At 33.4% G+C, this 14,992-nt stretch overlaps 2 protein-coding genes across 2 annotated transcripts; one reads left to right on the forward strand and one right to left on the reverse strand.

Moving 5' to 3' along the window:
* The first annotated feature begins 210 nt into the window (after window positions 1–210).
* Window positions 211–2,390, forward strand: LOC126775840 (ADP-ribosylation factor-like protein 2). The gene is made up of 4 exons (XM_050497971.1): window positions 211–443; window positions 597–752; window positions 1,355–1,553; window positions 1,826–2,390. The coding sequence occupies exons 1-4, from the start codon at window positions 379–381 to the stop codon at window positions 1,958–1,960; spliced, it is 555 nt and encodes a 184-aa protein (XP_050353928.1). The 5' UTR covers window positions 211–378; the 3' UTR covers window positions 1,961–2,390.
* Window positions 2,221–6,091, reverse strand: LOC126775835 (pinin). The gene is made up of 6 exons (XM_050497962.1): window positions 5,892–6,091; window positions 5,685–5,819; window positions 5,295–5,517; window positions 4,923–5,217; window positions 4,343–4,621; window positions 2,221–3,793 (listed from the first exon to the last, which is right to left on the reverse strand). Exons 1-6 carry the CDS (start codon window positions 6,017–6,019, stop codon window positions 3,642–3,644), a joined length of 1,212 nt encoding a protein of 403 aa, XP_050353919.1. The 5' UTR covers window positions 6,020–6,091; the 3' UTR covers window positions 2,221–3,641.
* Between the last annotated feature and the right edge of the window lie 8,901 nt (window positions 6,092–14,992).

A 14,992-nucleotide genomic window follows, 5' to 3' on the forward strand; every position in this document is an offset into this window, starting at 1 on the left:
TACAGATATCAAAATATAACTACCTACATGACAAAAAATGACAGTTAATAAAAGTATGAAAGAAAGGAAACCTATTTTTGTAAAAAGCTACTTTTTCTGAAAAAGTAAGAAAATAGTATATGGCCAGAAGAATACTCCTAAACTTTATAATATTTTATTTTTCGTAAGGAGTTGCGCCAGCTTCTTAGTTATTTGCATTAATGTATTATTATTACAACTTTCATTAGGTATTATTAAATTTTGCTTTATTATTATTGAAAGTCAATGTCAACTGTCAAGTAATTACAACTTTCAAATCATTGTCGAAATATAAGCTTCCAGGCAGGTTATAGTTTTGTGAAATGAAAACAATGCCAGTTAGTTACTGTACATAAAACAATGGGTTTCCTGACTATTTTAAAGAAACTACGTCAGAAGGAAAAAGAAATGCGTATACTGATGCTGTATCCTTTTTTATCATTATTTTACTTTAGAAAACTAAATTATGTTAAACTATGTTATGTTTATGACTCATTTTTTATAAATATTTTTAATTTTCAAAGCAAATCTTTTTAATAAAGTATTGAACAATATATTTTTCTTAACGATAGAAACAGAGGTCTTGATAACGCTGGCAAAACGACAATTTTAAAACGTTTTAACGGAGAGCCGATTGACACCATATCTCCAACACTTGGCTTCAATATAAAAACTTTGGAACATCGAGGATACAAACTTAATATATGGGACGTGGGTGGGCAAAAATCATTGAGGTATGTAATATTCAACTTAAATTTGTACCTGATCAAAACATTGCCTCATATGGTTGATTTTATACATACCATAAATTCTGGAAATATGATTTTTGTCATTCATTTCCATTCGAGTTTTGTAATACAACTAGCTTATACTTGGCAAGTGTCAAATGAATGGTTGAAATGCTGACATACTATAGCAGCATCTAGTGGCGAGTTATAACAAAGTAACAGTTTATAAATGTCCCACTGCTGGGCTAAGGCCTAGGCATCCTATTTTGAAGTGTTATATAAAACAAAGTAGGCACCATGAAAATGTTCATAAAAAAGGAATTGTAATTAATGTGAAGAAACTCAAGACTTGCTCCATGCAAGTCTCGAGTTTCTGGGGCAAAACTTTGAAAGTTCTGGGGCATGAGACTACTAAATCTGACAAAAATCCCACGACCTCAAGACACAAGTCTTGCCGGGACCCAAACCCTAATATACAAGCACAAGTGACATAACATCCCAATTCTTATGGTTGATAGCTTATTTCGATGTCTTTTAATGGGTGGTGTTGACCACTCCTTGTAAGGATATAATTTTTTTATCTGAATTCTATAGCTTTTATAATACAGATCATATTGGAAAAATTACTTTGAGAGCACCGATGGAGTCGCTTGGGTTGTGGATAGTGCTGACGCTAGGAGATTAGCAGACTGTGCTAAGGAACTACATTCACTGCTCAGAGAGGAGAGATTGGCTGGTGCTACACTACTGGTTTTGGCCAATAAGTCAGATCTTCCAGGCGCCTTGACACTTCAGGAGATTAGAGAGGTCACAATATTTAGATGCTTAGAAGTTTCTTTGAATGTTTATTTATTTATTAAAATAAAACTTAATTTATGTAAAATGTATTTTACATTTAAAAGGATTCCTCCTTTAAATAATCGTATAATTTAAATATTATTATAATTTAAAACTTTTTGTTCCATTTTTAATTAATTTAGTTTTACAGCTATTAACTACAAAATTTGGATTAAGATATATTTTTTGTGTGATTTTTATATAATTTGTGCTGTAAATTTGAAGGCAATAATTCCTTTCAGGCACTTGAGTTGGATGGCATAAAGACACATCACTGGCGTATTTTGCGTTGTTCAGCAGTCACAGGAGAGAACTTGCTAGAGGGGATGGATTGGATGCTTGATGATATAGCATCCAGGATATTTACCCTTGACTGAACAATATAAGTTAGCTTTATTTGCTGATTGATTAATACATATTGCATTTATATTAACTTTAAAATATTTAAAATGAAGTAATGGAATTTTTTTCATTTATGGCCTTCCTTATAAACATTGTTTAGCAGGTGATTAAACAAGGCTTAAGTGTTTAACTAAAAAGCAATTAAGCAAGTTTTATAAGTAAAGCCATTAAGCTTAACACAATAATGTAGTATGGTTGCTGAAAATGTAACAAATATTAAAAAGTAAAATAAATCTTTTTATTAAGTATATTATTTATTCCATTACAAATAAAGAAATTCCAACTTACCATTAATCTTAAATGCATAATGAATATCACACAGTGTCTTTTGTACTTTATTCTTGTTAATTTGAAAATTTCATGCAAACTGTGATCTTTATTTTCTCATTATATTTCTTACTAATATACAGCTGTTTTATTTGTCTTTGATACATCGTTGTAAGGTCAAATATGAAAATAACACTCGGAAATAATTTTATTTTTAATTTTGTTTAAAAATGTTGGTACACTTTTCAAGTATTCATTTATTATAAATACAATCTATATATTGACATGTAACATCGAAAATTGTACATTTATTCAAGTATTTATTATAAAAGAAAAACTGAACTGTGCCACAGGTATGCACAATAAAATGGTGTTACAAATACAAGAGGTTGAGTTTTCATAACATATTTTTTAAAATACTAAAACATCCTTAGTGCTTATATTAATCTTGGAATACCTTTGAATATACTTTTTCTATGTATAGTTTTTTTTAATTGTAAATGTTTAATACCTACATTAATACACTAATTCTGTTCCTATTTTCTGTTACACGGTGTTTTCATCACAGAATGTTTACAAGTTCTGAGGCAATTTAATCATTTTTTTTCTGACATACTGAATAAACCTTGAACTTAAAGAAAAGGAATTACTGTAAAACTTTGATAAATGTTTTATAAAGTTATTTGGATAAAATATAACAAAAAAAATCGGTGTACCATAAGTAGCATGACTTATTAAAATATATAAAAATGTTTGATGGTTTTTCTATTTACACTGGACCATACAAATATCTGTTCAGATAAAAAAAAACTTAAAGCTCCTTCTCTCGTATTTAAAAGCTTTAAAGAACAAATAGACATTAATAGGGCTCCAAGTACAAACGTCATGTAATACTAATCCTCCATTAATACAGACATTAGCAGGCAATTGTATGAAATAGGAGCTCATTTTATACTTGGTTAGGCACTTGGTTGGGGAAAAACGTGTATTTATTGTTATATCTCCAGTTTCAATCAATATAGTGAGGTAAATTATATACCGCATTGTGATATAAGCTTTTAAACACGAAAAGTTAAATCACACTAGGTCCAGTATTTTTTCCTCGATTCTTAAACAAACAGACAATTTTATGTGTATATAAGTGTAATTTTATCAATTGTCAATCAAATCTTTAATTGATTAGTTCTTTGATGTTGTACAAACCTAAGACATGATTTATGTGAATAATAAAGTTACAGTAACTTTTCTTATAAATGAATATCAAATTATGATAGGTGAAAAAAAGAGGCAAAATCGAAGCTGTAAGCAACTGAAAATATTTCATGAACACGCGGCCAAATTAAAATGTATTTTCCTTGATTTTCTAGTTTTTATTAAGGTTAAGACGTGTTACGGCTCCGGAGGATCAGATGTCAAGTCTTTCATCTCGTCACCTTCATTGATAGTGTTTGGTTTATCTTTATCTTCTTTGATGGTTTCTTCTTCAGTTTGAGAAATATTGTCCAGAACTGTGCTGGTGTCCATTTTATTTTCATCTGATTCTAAAAGAGAATATGAAGAGTATTATTAATTTATAATTATCAATAAAAGGAGTAAGGCAAAAGACAAAGGTGAGGAAAACACTTCTTGGTTGTTTAACAGTGCAGAGGTAAGGGATTAAGTTTTATTTCTTGAGCACAAATATTTGAAGGGTACACTTGTAAAATTAAATATTATAATAGCTATATATAATTCTGAATGTAACAATTGCACTTAATTCAAATTTGAATGAAATCCCAAAAAATGACTACTTAGGTAACCCTCAATTATTCGAAGTAAAGTGCAATGGAAGAAATTACTGGGTCTATGTGAAGGCTTATTAATAACCTATGTGCTTAAATAACTTAGATCTAATGAGTAGCATGGGGCCAGTAATAAAGGAATGACTATTGCCTGTTCTGCTTTTCACACTAGCATTAACGACAGTTAATGAGGAATAATTATAAACAGGTTTTTCTGCTTAGCTAGAAACTAAAATAAAAAGTGACTTCTTATCAAACTTCAGTATTGCTATCAGTTTTTTCTTAATAATATATGCATTATATGTATACCTATTTTCTCTGTTACATTTTCCTGGACCTCGTTATGTCTGTCTTCACCATCACTTTCATCTCGATCCTTTTCGTCCACATCCATAGCAAACTTATCTCTCTTCCTTCCTCTATCCTCCTGTTTGATTTCCTCAATGATAGGGGATTTCTCAAATATGTAATTTCTATGATGGTTTTCCAGATTATTCTCCTTAGTGCCGGGGCCTCTTGGTCGGAGACACCTGTACTCTATACGTTGTAACTCATCTTGTAATTCTTCTCGTTTCCTTGCCATGTAACCTATGGAGTATATTATATTACTACCACTAATATGTTCCAGTAAGTGAATAAAATGTTAATAAACATTAGGAAAAATAAGAAATAATTGTATTTACGGTTTCTTTACATATATATTACAGACAGTTGGTTATTTAAATATTTACTTACTGCGATAAAATGGACCATATTTTGCTGTAAATTTAAAGAAACTAAATGATTAGAATAACTTATGCAGTATTAAAATGTTTTATACATTTAGTATAACAGTTCAGGTTACTATTTTAACTTAAACACTAGAGTTAATGCTAAAGTTTTTACTTACTCTCATGGAATTTTCTACTGTAATTTAATCTTTCAGTTGCTTTTTCCGATATCTTCTTTGGTAGCCAGTATATATGGGGTTTGGTTCTAGTCAGAATGAAGTTACTTAAGCATTGCTGTGATGCTTCCCACTTTTCAAACTCATGTACGCGTGCCATTTTTGCCTCTAAGGCCTTTATGGTGGCTTTTTTATGATCCCGCTCAGCAAATAAAGTCTTCCGTTCTTGCAGTTCTCTTTCCTTTTCTAGTCTTGCTTGCTCTTCTATTTTTTTTTCAACTTGAGCCCTTTTATCTTCCTGAAAATTATAAAATTAAATTATTTATGGTTTTGCCATCTAAAAAGACTAAGTTTCCAATGGACTGATAAGCTCACTTTAGTCTGCATTACAATCTCTTCTTGCTTAAACTTCTGAAGTGTTCCGAGCAATGATCCAAATATTCTTCTATTACGTTTCCTTGCTTGTTCGTCGTCACCTTGAGCACGCAGCACTGCAGCTCTGGTGGGGAGCTCTCGACACACTGTTGAGGGTACTTTGTTCCTCTTTGGTCCTGGGCCATCATCTTCTCCATCGCTATCATTCAATCTTGCAGATAGTCTGAAGTTTTAAAATTTTTTTTAGTCATCGATATTTAAATTAAATACATTTTCACAATAAGATTTGTTTTTTTTTTCAATATGCACTAGGGTATAACATTTTTATCACATTCATTACTGAATAATTCGCAACAATAAACGAGAAAGACTTATTATTAACACACTTGCCTGCTAAAAACTGTCTTGGTTTCATGTTTGCGCTTCGATTGATCTTCATTTTTGTAATTATTAGCTACATCAGGGTATGCATTTCTACCACCTAACCGTGAACCACCTCTTGTGTAATCTACAGGACCATTAAATCTGCAAGCAAATACGTAACTATCAGTAAATTCAGCGTTTAAAAAAACTCATAAGCCTTCAAAGATCACTAACCTATCTGAAAACCGTCCTGAGGTTTGTACAATTTTCTTAATGTTTTCATCAATTTTACATAAACTACTTTTTTCACTCTCTAATTGAGCACGTAAGGTACTAAACGATATTGCTATCTCGGTTCCCATATTTTGATTATAAATAAAACTTAGTTAATGCTCATTAACATTTCATATACTTTACGATTGCAAGTTTGCTTTAGTCTTTTGACTATTTTGGATACAGATATAGTAAAATATTTACATAAATACGTTCCTTTATATCGTGCTATTACTAATCATTTGTATTAAAAAAGAAAAAAACAATGTTTATGATGTAAATTAATTTTGTTTAAATATTTTCATATAAATGATATTTTTATAATAATTATTAATTTACTTGAAAAATATTTATTATTGATCTAAATTTATTGTTTGAACTTTGTCTATTCAAAACTAGATGGCAGTGTCAAATACAATTATTTGCCTAGTAGTACACAGCTTGTAATCATACAATATCTGGTAGGTACTGATTGGAACATAATAAACCAAACATGTAACCACTGATCATTGTACAGTTAAATCCTTAGCTTATTCTTTATGTCAATTGGAAATAACTTCTAACTAATATATCATTTGTTGACGTAGTAATTACATTTATTAGTTGAAAATTTTTACTATCAATCCAAAAAATATTCATCTAGATTAGCTGATGCATTTTAAATATTATTAATTTCTTATAAAATTGACTAGGTACCTAATAAAATTAATTATATTTAATATACAATATACATATTTGACAAAACCTTATATCCTTCTTACGGCCATACTTATAGCCTTCTTGGCTTTACACATATCATCAGCTACCCCATCATAGCTCGCTGCTATGGTCCAGCTAAGCTGTCATGTGTAGGTTAAGGTAGAAATACAGGCATGCCCTCAGCTAACTATATCTTTGTTCTGTTTTTTCATAATTTAGCCACATTGCACTGTTAATAGCGATATGTCAGTATTTTTTAATTTTCAAGTAACAGACATGCAAGATAATTAGCAAATATATGCACAGCATGCCATTATATGACATTACTTGCTCATGCTGTTAAATAGCATGACACTGCTCCATTTTACAGGCATGTGTATCACTGTCTTAAAGTAAATGGTTAATGATGATACAGTAAGATTGCTTGGCATGCAATAGACGGCTGCACGTTGTGCCGTGTGCACAGGCCCTAATAATTATGCTATGTAAACTCTTCCATATTTGGAATGAATATGATGTACATCGAAATGTTTAAAAATTTTATATGGTAGTTAGTCGTTCGTCTACATTGCTAATAAGTAGACGCAATACAAAACTGATTTTATTTTATACCTTAAATTAATACAAGAAGGTACAACGTCCAACAGTGCTTATACGAATAAAGCACGATAGCTAAAGCATGCCGGTAGCTGGCTTAGTACATATTTATAAACAATAAATTATGGCGTTTTTAATATTTTGTTTTCGTAATCATGGCTCGTATGAATCCTCTTGAAAGTTCACAGACCCACATGCATGTAATTTTACTCGCAAATGTATAATCGGTTCACCATTGCCTAGGATATTTAAGTTTTTGGCATATTAAACGATTTAAGTAGCACGCGAAAAACGGAACACAATTGCATGGTAACTTTGTAGTATACGATTAAACGAAAACGTTTAACCGGGCAAGGATAACTTAGTTTTCAGGTGATTAATTTGTGCTTAAAATTCATCTCGTTTGGTGTTGAAAAGCCTTTTACACATGGTATACATGTGTATCCGCCTACCCGCATTAAAACATTTGGCAGTGCGGTGGACTAAGTACTCAATGCCCAGCTTTGGAAAATTTACAGACTGTTACTTTTAATATCATAAACAATAAATACGAATAAAAACAAAAAATATAATAATAATAACAAAGTCAGATGTAAAACCAAGTGTACTTGTTACAGTTAATATTGTGTTAAAAAATATAATGAACTTTATATTTCGCTGGCGTTATCAATTTCACGCGGGATGCGTACGGCAATTCAATTAGCTGTCGACACGTGACGACAGATGACAAGAACACGGGGCTGTTCGTCAATCACTTTACAATATTCTTATTTTTTAAAATGATATTTTAATATAAGTCGAAATATGTATTAATTGTTCTTATAAATCTACACAGCTCCTGGTTGTGAATAAAATAAAATATATTAAGTAAAAAAATAACTAGCGGTTCTATATATTTTTATTTAAAACTGTTTAGCTAATATTTATTGTGTAATGTGATAGTGCATGCTGAGACTACCTGTAATTCGTAGAACATTTACCACGATAAATTCAAAATGTTTTTGATGTGGTATTGTGTCTACTGTTAGTTGTCCTAGTAAAATAATAAAGAGAAGGCAAAGATGATACAAAACCTTTAATTTCTTACTTGCCTATTAATTGTACTTGTACGTTGTAATCGTACACTGTGTAGTACTATGTTTGTAAAACAACTTGTAAATGTCTTAACTGGACAAAGGCCTCCTCTTGACGAGAATGCTTGGAGCTTATTCCACCAAGCTTGACAAATGCTGTCCTCACGAAGTTTTTTCTCACCGACGGTCACGATAAAATAATGAAAATTCAGCTTCTAGCACGAGTTTGAACCTGCGATCTTGAACTGGTGTGGCCGTGGCTCAAAGCCGGCTTTTCACTATGGGGTATAATTTTAGATGCATTTTCCACACCGGAATATAAATTGGTATTGCTCACCGTTATTTTTAATAAAAACTTTAACTTTAACTATGTTTCTTTGTTCGATGGCTTAGCGTAAACCGTGAAGTCTCAGTGTGTATCGATAAGTGTTCACTCTAATGAGCAAAAATAAAACCCTTAGTGCCTAGCGTGGACCTAGCATTAATCGTTGACTAATATGTAAAAATGTAAAGTAGCTGTTTTACAGCCTGTAATGACCCACAGCTGGGGTAAGGCCTCCTCTGCCTTTGAGTAGAAGGTTTGGAGCTTATTCCACCACGCTGCTCTAATGCTGAATACACGTGTCAGAATTTCAGTGAAATTAGACACACGCAGGTTTCCTTACGTTATACGCTCGTGTTTTCCTTAACCTAGCACGAGATTAATAATAAACACAAATTAAGCACATGAAAACTCAGTAAGGTTTGCTTGTGTTTGAACCCGCAATCTTCGATTATGACTCACGCGTTCTAACCACTGGGCCATCTCCTTAATTTATATAATAACGACAAACACTTTTACTTGGCGTAGTCGTTCAGATGAGTGCAATCCTACGTGGCTATAGTGCTTGTAACGGGGTCATTATTTAAAAAGTGCGTATGACAGTTGTTCTTGTCTGAGCTGTAAGCTTTTTGTTTTATTTCGTAAATACTACAGCGGCATACAATGATTTCCGAACAGTACGCCCACGCGTGTACCTAACTGTCGTAACTCGTCACAAGCTGACATAAAGATCTATCGCGTGTCCATCTGTACTTAGGAAGAAAATAAACAACTGTCCACGGTGACACGACATTATATTTAATAAATATGTTTTTATTTTAATAAATTATTGTAGAAGTCAATAAAGTTGATAGGATAGACCTCGTGGTTTAACCAAAGAACGCGGGTTCAAAACCGGGGGAGCACTACTGAGTTTTCATGTGCATAAATCTTTTTTTTTGTTAATTGGAAGGCGGACGAGCGTTTGGGCCACCTGATGGTAAGTGGTCACCAATGCCCTTAGACATTGGCATTGTAAGAAATGTCAACCATCGCTTACATAGCCAATGCGCCAACAACCTTGGGAACTAAGGTTTTATGTCCCTTGTACCTGTAATTACACTGGCTCACTCACCCTTCAAACCGGAACACAACAATATCAAGTACTGCTGGTTTGCGGTAGAATATCTATGAGCGGGTGGTACCTACCCAGACGAGCTTGCACAAAGCCCTACCACCAGTATACTCATATCGTGTATCGTAAGGAAATGCATATGTTGGATGGAATTCTGCCATATATGGGATGTGGTTATATACAATAAACCCATAATAGTAAATAAGCTCTGAAACTTTCCTAAAAGGAGAGAAAAACCTCTTTTCCATCGTGCAGCACTGGGACATAAGGGCTGTTTTATATTTTAATATATAATATTTAAAAATATCTTAAACTTAATAACAAGAAACAAAAATACTTAATAAAATATCCTCGTAAGCACAGTACTCAAAAGAAATATACTTTTATTAATAAATATAAAAATGAAAAGTAGTGAGCGTGGCGATCTTTATAATTTTTAATGACATACAGAAATGTAAATAATTAAATCTGTGCGGTGTTTAGTTAAGCGCCGATATATCAAAATGGTATCTTGGTGCCGTGGTAGTGGTAGCAATGAAAAAAGCAATTAGCTGTAATGCGCGGTGAGGCGTCGTCTAAATCCGAACGGCGGCCGAGCGTTCACGCGTGTATGAAAAATAGCTGTCTGCCGGTACTCGCGAACGAATATCAGGACAAGCGTGTTCACGTCGGCTTCAATATAAGTTTTATTAAAAATTAAATTTGTAATTCGGAACATGTTTTCAATATAATGATAATGATGATGAAAGACTACGGACGTTGAAAAATTCAATCGGACATTGATTTTAATGTTGGAAGTATTAATATATATATATTTAAATTTGGCAAACTTCGTCAAGTCCTCAAGTCGTCTATACCGCAATGTTTGAAGACGAAAGTCTTCAACCAATGCGTCTTACCTGCCGTGACATACGGTGCCGAAACGTGGACACTAACTGCGGGACTAGTCCACAAATTCAAAGTCGCTCAGCGTGCTATGGAGCGAGCTATGCTCGGAGTATCTTTGAAGGATAAGATCAGAAATGAGATTATCCGGAAAAGAACCGGAGTCACCGACATAGCTTGCAAAATTAGCAGGCTGAAGTGGCAGTGGGCTGGTCACGTATGTCGTAGGACCGATGGCCGTTGGAGCAGACGAGTCCTAGAGTGGAGACCGCGAATCGGCGAGCGTAGCGTAGGGCGCCCAGCCAGGTGGACCGACGACCTTAAGAAGGTGGCGGGCACCAACTGGATGCGGAAGGCGGAGGACAGGGAGCTTTGGCGCACCTTGGGAGAGGCCTATGTTCAGCAGTGGACAACGATTGGCTGTTGATTGATTGATTGATTGATTGATTGATTGATATATTTAAAAGAACAATATCAATGCCTGTCTTTTCAAGGTATTACTAATATTTCAATTTACCCCTCCAATTAAACTTTTGATAGTTGTGGGGACGACAATAGCCCAAAGGGTCAGGATGGATGGACCTGTGGCTTTTACATCACTAACCCATAAACCATTGTGTTATTGACGCTTGATGTCGTAGCTACTTTTGTAAACATAACTCGAGGAGTATTATACTTATACGAAGTAATTTTACTAAATCCTTTTTATTGCTAATAGACTGCCATATTGGTTGTTACGTCCTTATGTATATAATTTGTCAAATAAATGGTGATGATGTATTTTTGGCATTTTCCGGTCACGGCGACCATTCTCAAGAGAGACTAGCCAACTGCGCCGGACTTCTAGTCCACAGATGGTTCACTCTCATAATCTGATAGGACGAATAATCCAACACAATTATAAAGTGTTCAGGGGCAGGACCAATGGCTTTACCTACGTGCAGTTCGAGCCACGGGCTAATTTCCAATCCAGAGAATTTCATAATAGATGAAATCCGTAATTAAAGTCCCCACCAGGGATTAAAGCTTAAGTATAAAAATCATGGTGAATATTTAATTTGGGATTTAAAGATATAGTATAAGAGATTACAAAAAAAATATCTATCTATTTTGATTAGATTTGCTGCTTGGCATTAGTTAAAAGTCACATAAATGTTTGACTCTACACCCAGAGTAAATAATACGATGTTTTCAAAACTTAGGCACTGTTGTCGTTGCTTGTACCCAGCGCCGGGACTGTTTGTATTCCATCACGCATTTTTGTCTCTCTCTCCCGTCACGCTGCTTGCCGTAATTGATGCCTGCGACGGATGGCCCGCTGCCGATGCGGTTGCCACTGAACTACCGGATATTATTAGTTAGCCAAATATAGATGAAGTGTAATATCGTAATTACATTATATATTTATTTATATAATGGTTTTAGCTTTAGATTATTTTTTTAGATATTTTAAGTAAATGTTTCAGAAGTTTTTTTTTAGTTTGAAGTAGACGATTAAGGAAAATAGTATTTAAGAAAATAGGTTAAGATATATTTGGCTAATGATACAAGCTTGTTGGCAATACGTGCACTCCCTTTCCCTATACGCACTCAGATAGTTTTTGCTGCTTTTATATAACATTTATCAGAAGTATCTATTAACTGTTTATTTTACAGTCTATCATTTTATCAGGTACAATACAGACGTAGGTGCACAAAATTAATGAAAAGATCTTAGTGTTTCGTTATATATTTATAACGTCCTACTCAATTTACTGCCATCTCTCAAACAAAAGACACTTCAACATGTTATGACAGTATTAATTTTGATTTGTCGTACTTTACATTAAAAGCCAAAAACAAACGAACAATTAATCAATCTGTCGTGTCGCGATCAAAGCGAGCCACGCCGCCGCCATTACGACCGTTTCCCGCCGAAACAGTCGCCATCTTGTTTGTTTGTTTTTAAGAAATATCTGGCGTAACCGTTGCAAATAAAACGTTTAGCTGATAAATAGCGCGGTGCGTCTCGTTCACGGATTATTTCGTTATATTTCTAGATCTCTAAACATATTGAATTGAGACGAAAACGTCCGTAACTAAACGACATTTCGTTAAAAGTTTGGGAATTTTTGTGTTCGACTATGTCTTTTAAAATGAATAAATTTATTCGTTCGGTTTTAGCTTTTTATGTTTTTATTTCTCTGTAAAAATAGGCTGATGACCTCTTACTTATATATTTATATTATGAGGTACCAATGTTTCGTTTGGAAAATATATTTTAGCAAGCCTGTAAAATAAAATAAATAAGTATTATATTATTTGAGCACGCCATTTGTTTGCTTACGCTATTAATATTAGGTATATTTTTGGTACATTCTATTATATTGATCGCCCCTATTTTTTGCATGCTTTTATTTCCAGTGTCATAATCGACAAGTTTAGTTTTATGATTTATTTATTGTTGTTTACCAATTGTCTTCCTTGAAGGGGTGGTATAGGACTTCTTGGGGTTCTGGATTCCTAGGCAACAAAAGGCTTACCGTGGATAAGGTCATCGCAATCATGGCTCGCCTTTTGTAGATTGTAGTCCAGAATTTCCTTGGTTTTTGTGCCTTTTCCACCAGTTTCTCTGTCGCATCTTTACTGTCGCCAGTGTATTATACGATATGTAGGCTTAACAAAATGTTTCATGACATATTTAACGTCAGATGAAACCAGTACAATAAGTAATTCATTCTTTGTTCGTAGCTTAAATATTTAAGACATATGCCCACATAGACATAACTCACAAACAACTCTGTGGACATAAACACTTGGAGATTTGTCAAACAATAGCTCAATAATTTTGTTAGGTAGCTATCATAAAAGTTGATTACAAAAAATGACAAGTGTAACGCCACACTAGGTTAACAAACGCAATGGCTCGCGCACGCTCAGTAGACGCGAACGCGCCTCAACAAGGTGTATCGTCTCGCGCGCGCGCAATGGCCTGCAGCCAGACGCATCGCGACGCGCCGCGGACACGCATCGCGGCGCAATTAACGCACACCTCGTTACTCTGCAATTGATGTACTGACAGACTCTAATTGATATTAGTTTTATGTACAATTATATGTATGATGAGTAATATCTTCATGAACTTCGGGAAATGATTTAAAGCAAAGTTGTTTTATGATCCGATCTGCAATCATTTACAACATGACATGAGCACAGTAACACTATTTTGTTAAATACCTATTCTTTTATTTTTTAACAAAATGCAGAAATTTGCAGTTTAGTTCTTTAACAAGATTTACAAAATGATTGATTGCATTAGATTTATATGCTTTATTCATAAAGTTTATTTCCTATTATTTACTTTGATTGCAAAGTTTATTGTTTAGGTTTCCCATGATAATTGTATCATGGGAAACCTAAACAATAAACGTTAATTAAATTTAGATATTTTAATCTTTAGATCATGTTTTTTGTTTCGCTATTGAATAGGTCCATGTATTAAATTAATTTTTACTCTCTTCGTTTTACCGCGAAACAGCCTTTTATTGGCGAAGGGTCATGGAATTAAGTTAATATGCTAAATGACAGTGAACAGACGAGTTCTGAGTATTTACGGTGCTGGAGATGAAAGCGAGTTTCCCCGAAGACACGCGACGAGTTTACGCGCCACTGATGCGCGGCGGTGCGTCGACTAGTGCGCCGCTAGCTTTATAATTATATAAAGAGGCGAGTATTTTAAACTTGAATTACAAACTACACTGATTATATTGACTATTAATATGCTAGATTACTTTATGAAACACGATTAAATAGAGATATTCATTAGGTTTTTATTTTGTCCAGAATCACGAGAGTTCCTTTAAATTTTATTTTTAAATTGATGTAAGTATTGTTTTGCATTAACTTTTAAGATGTTTATTAGGCTTTGTGGTGTGGTTCTGTTTGCTATTCAATTTTTTGGAAAATGGAAATTAATTAGTTTGTCACATAATTAAAAAAATACATAATATATTCCTATTATTGAAGTGAAAACTTATTTAAGCGCGATGCACTGGTTTATCGTAGAAGATAGCTCGTAGCTTCGTGTTAACGACATGTTAATGTTAATTTTGTTAAATCGTTGATAGTAAAAATAATTTAAGTATTGTGGAAATTAATGGGGATAATAGAGATTGAAATTTATGTAAATACTAAGTGTATTTTGACTATCATTTATTTAAATTAAGCTGTATTAATATTTTGTACCGAGTGTGCGACATAGTGTATTTTGATGAATAAAAAGCTATATAATAAAAAGGGATAGAATTATTACTTGGCGTGCCAATAGATGTGGAAATTGGACAAATATATTTAACAGTTTTAAGTTTTTACTTCTATCGGCAGTCCCTATGAC

This window comes from Nymphalis io, chromosome 19 (genome assembly GCF_905147045.1).
Source record: "Nymphalis io chromosome 19, ilAglIoxx1.1, whole genome shotgun sequence".
Classification (NCBI taxonomy): domain Eukaryota; kingdom Metazoa; phylum Arthropoda; class Insecta; order Lepidoptera; family Nymphalidae; genus Nymphalis; species Nymphalis io.

Excerpts from the sequence above, each read along its gene's own strand:
- LOC126775840 (XM_050497971.1), top strand. The coding sequence starts at position 379 with ATGGGTTTCCTGACTATTTTAAAGAAACTACGTCAGAAGGAAAAAGAA. Across the intron at positions 753-1,354 it reads GGTGGGCAAAAATCATTGAG|ATCATATTGGAAAAATTACT; the intron begins GTATGTAATATT and ends TTTATAATACAG. Across the intron at positions 1,554-1,825 it reads CACTTCAGGAGATTAGAGAG|GCACTTGAGTTGGATGGCAT; the intron begins GTCACAATATTT and ends AATTCCTTTCAG.
- LOC126775835 (XM_050497962.1), bottom strand. The coding sequence starts at position 6,019 with ATGGGAACCGAGATAGCAATATCGTTTAGTACCTTACGTGCTCAATTA. Across the intron at positions 5,820-5,891 it reads TCAGGACGGTTTTCAGATAG|ATTTAATGGTCCTGTAGATT; the intron begins GTTAGTGATCTT and ends ATTTGCTTGCAG. Across the intron at positions 5,518-5,684 it reads ACCAAGACAGTTTTTAGCAG|ACTATCTGCAAGATTGAATG; the intron begins GCAAGTGTGTTA and ends TTAAAACTTCAG.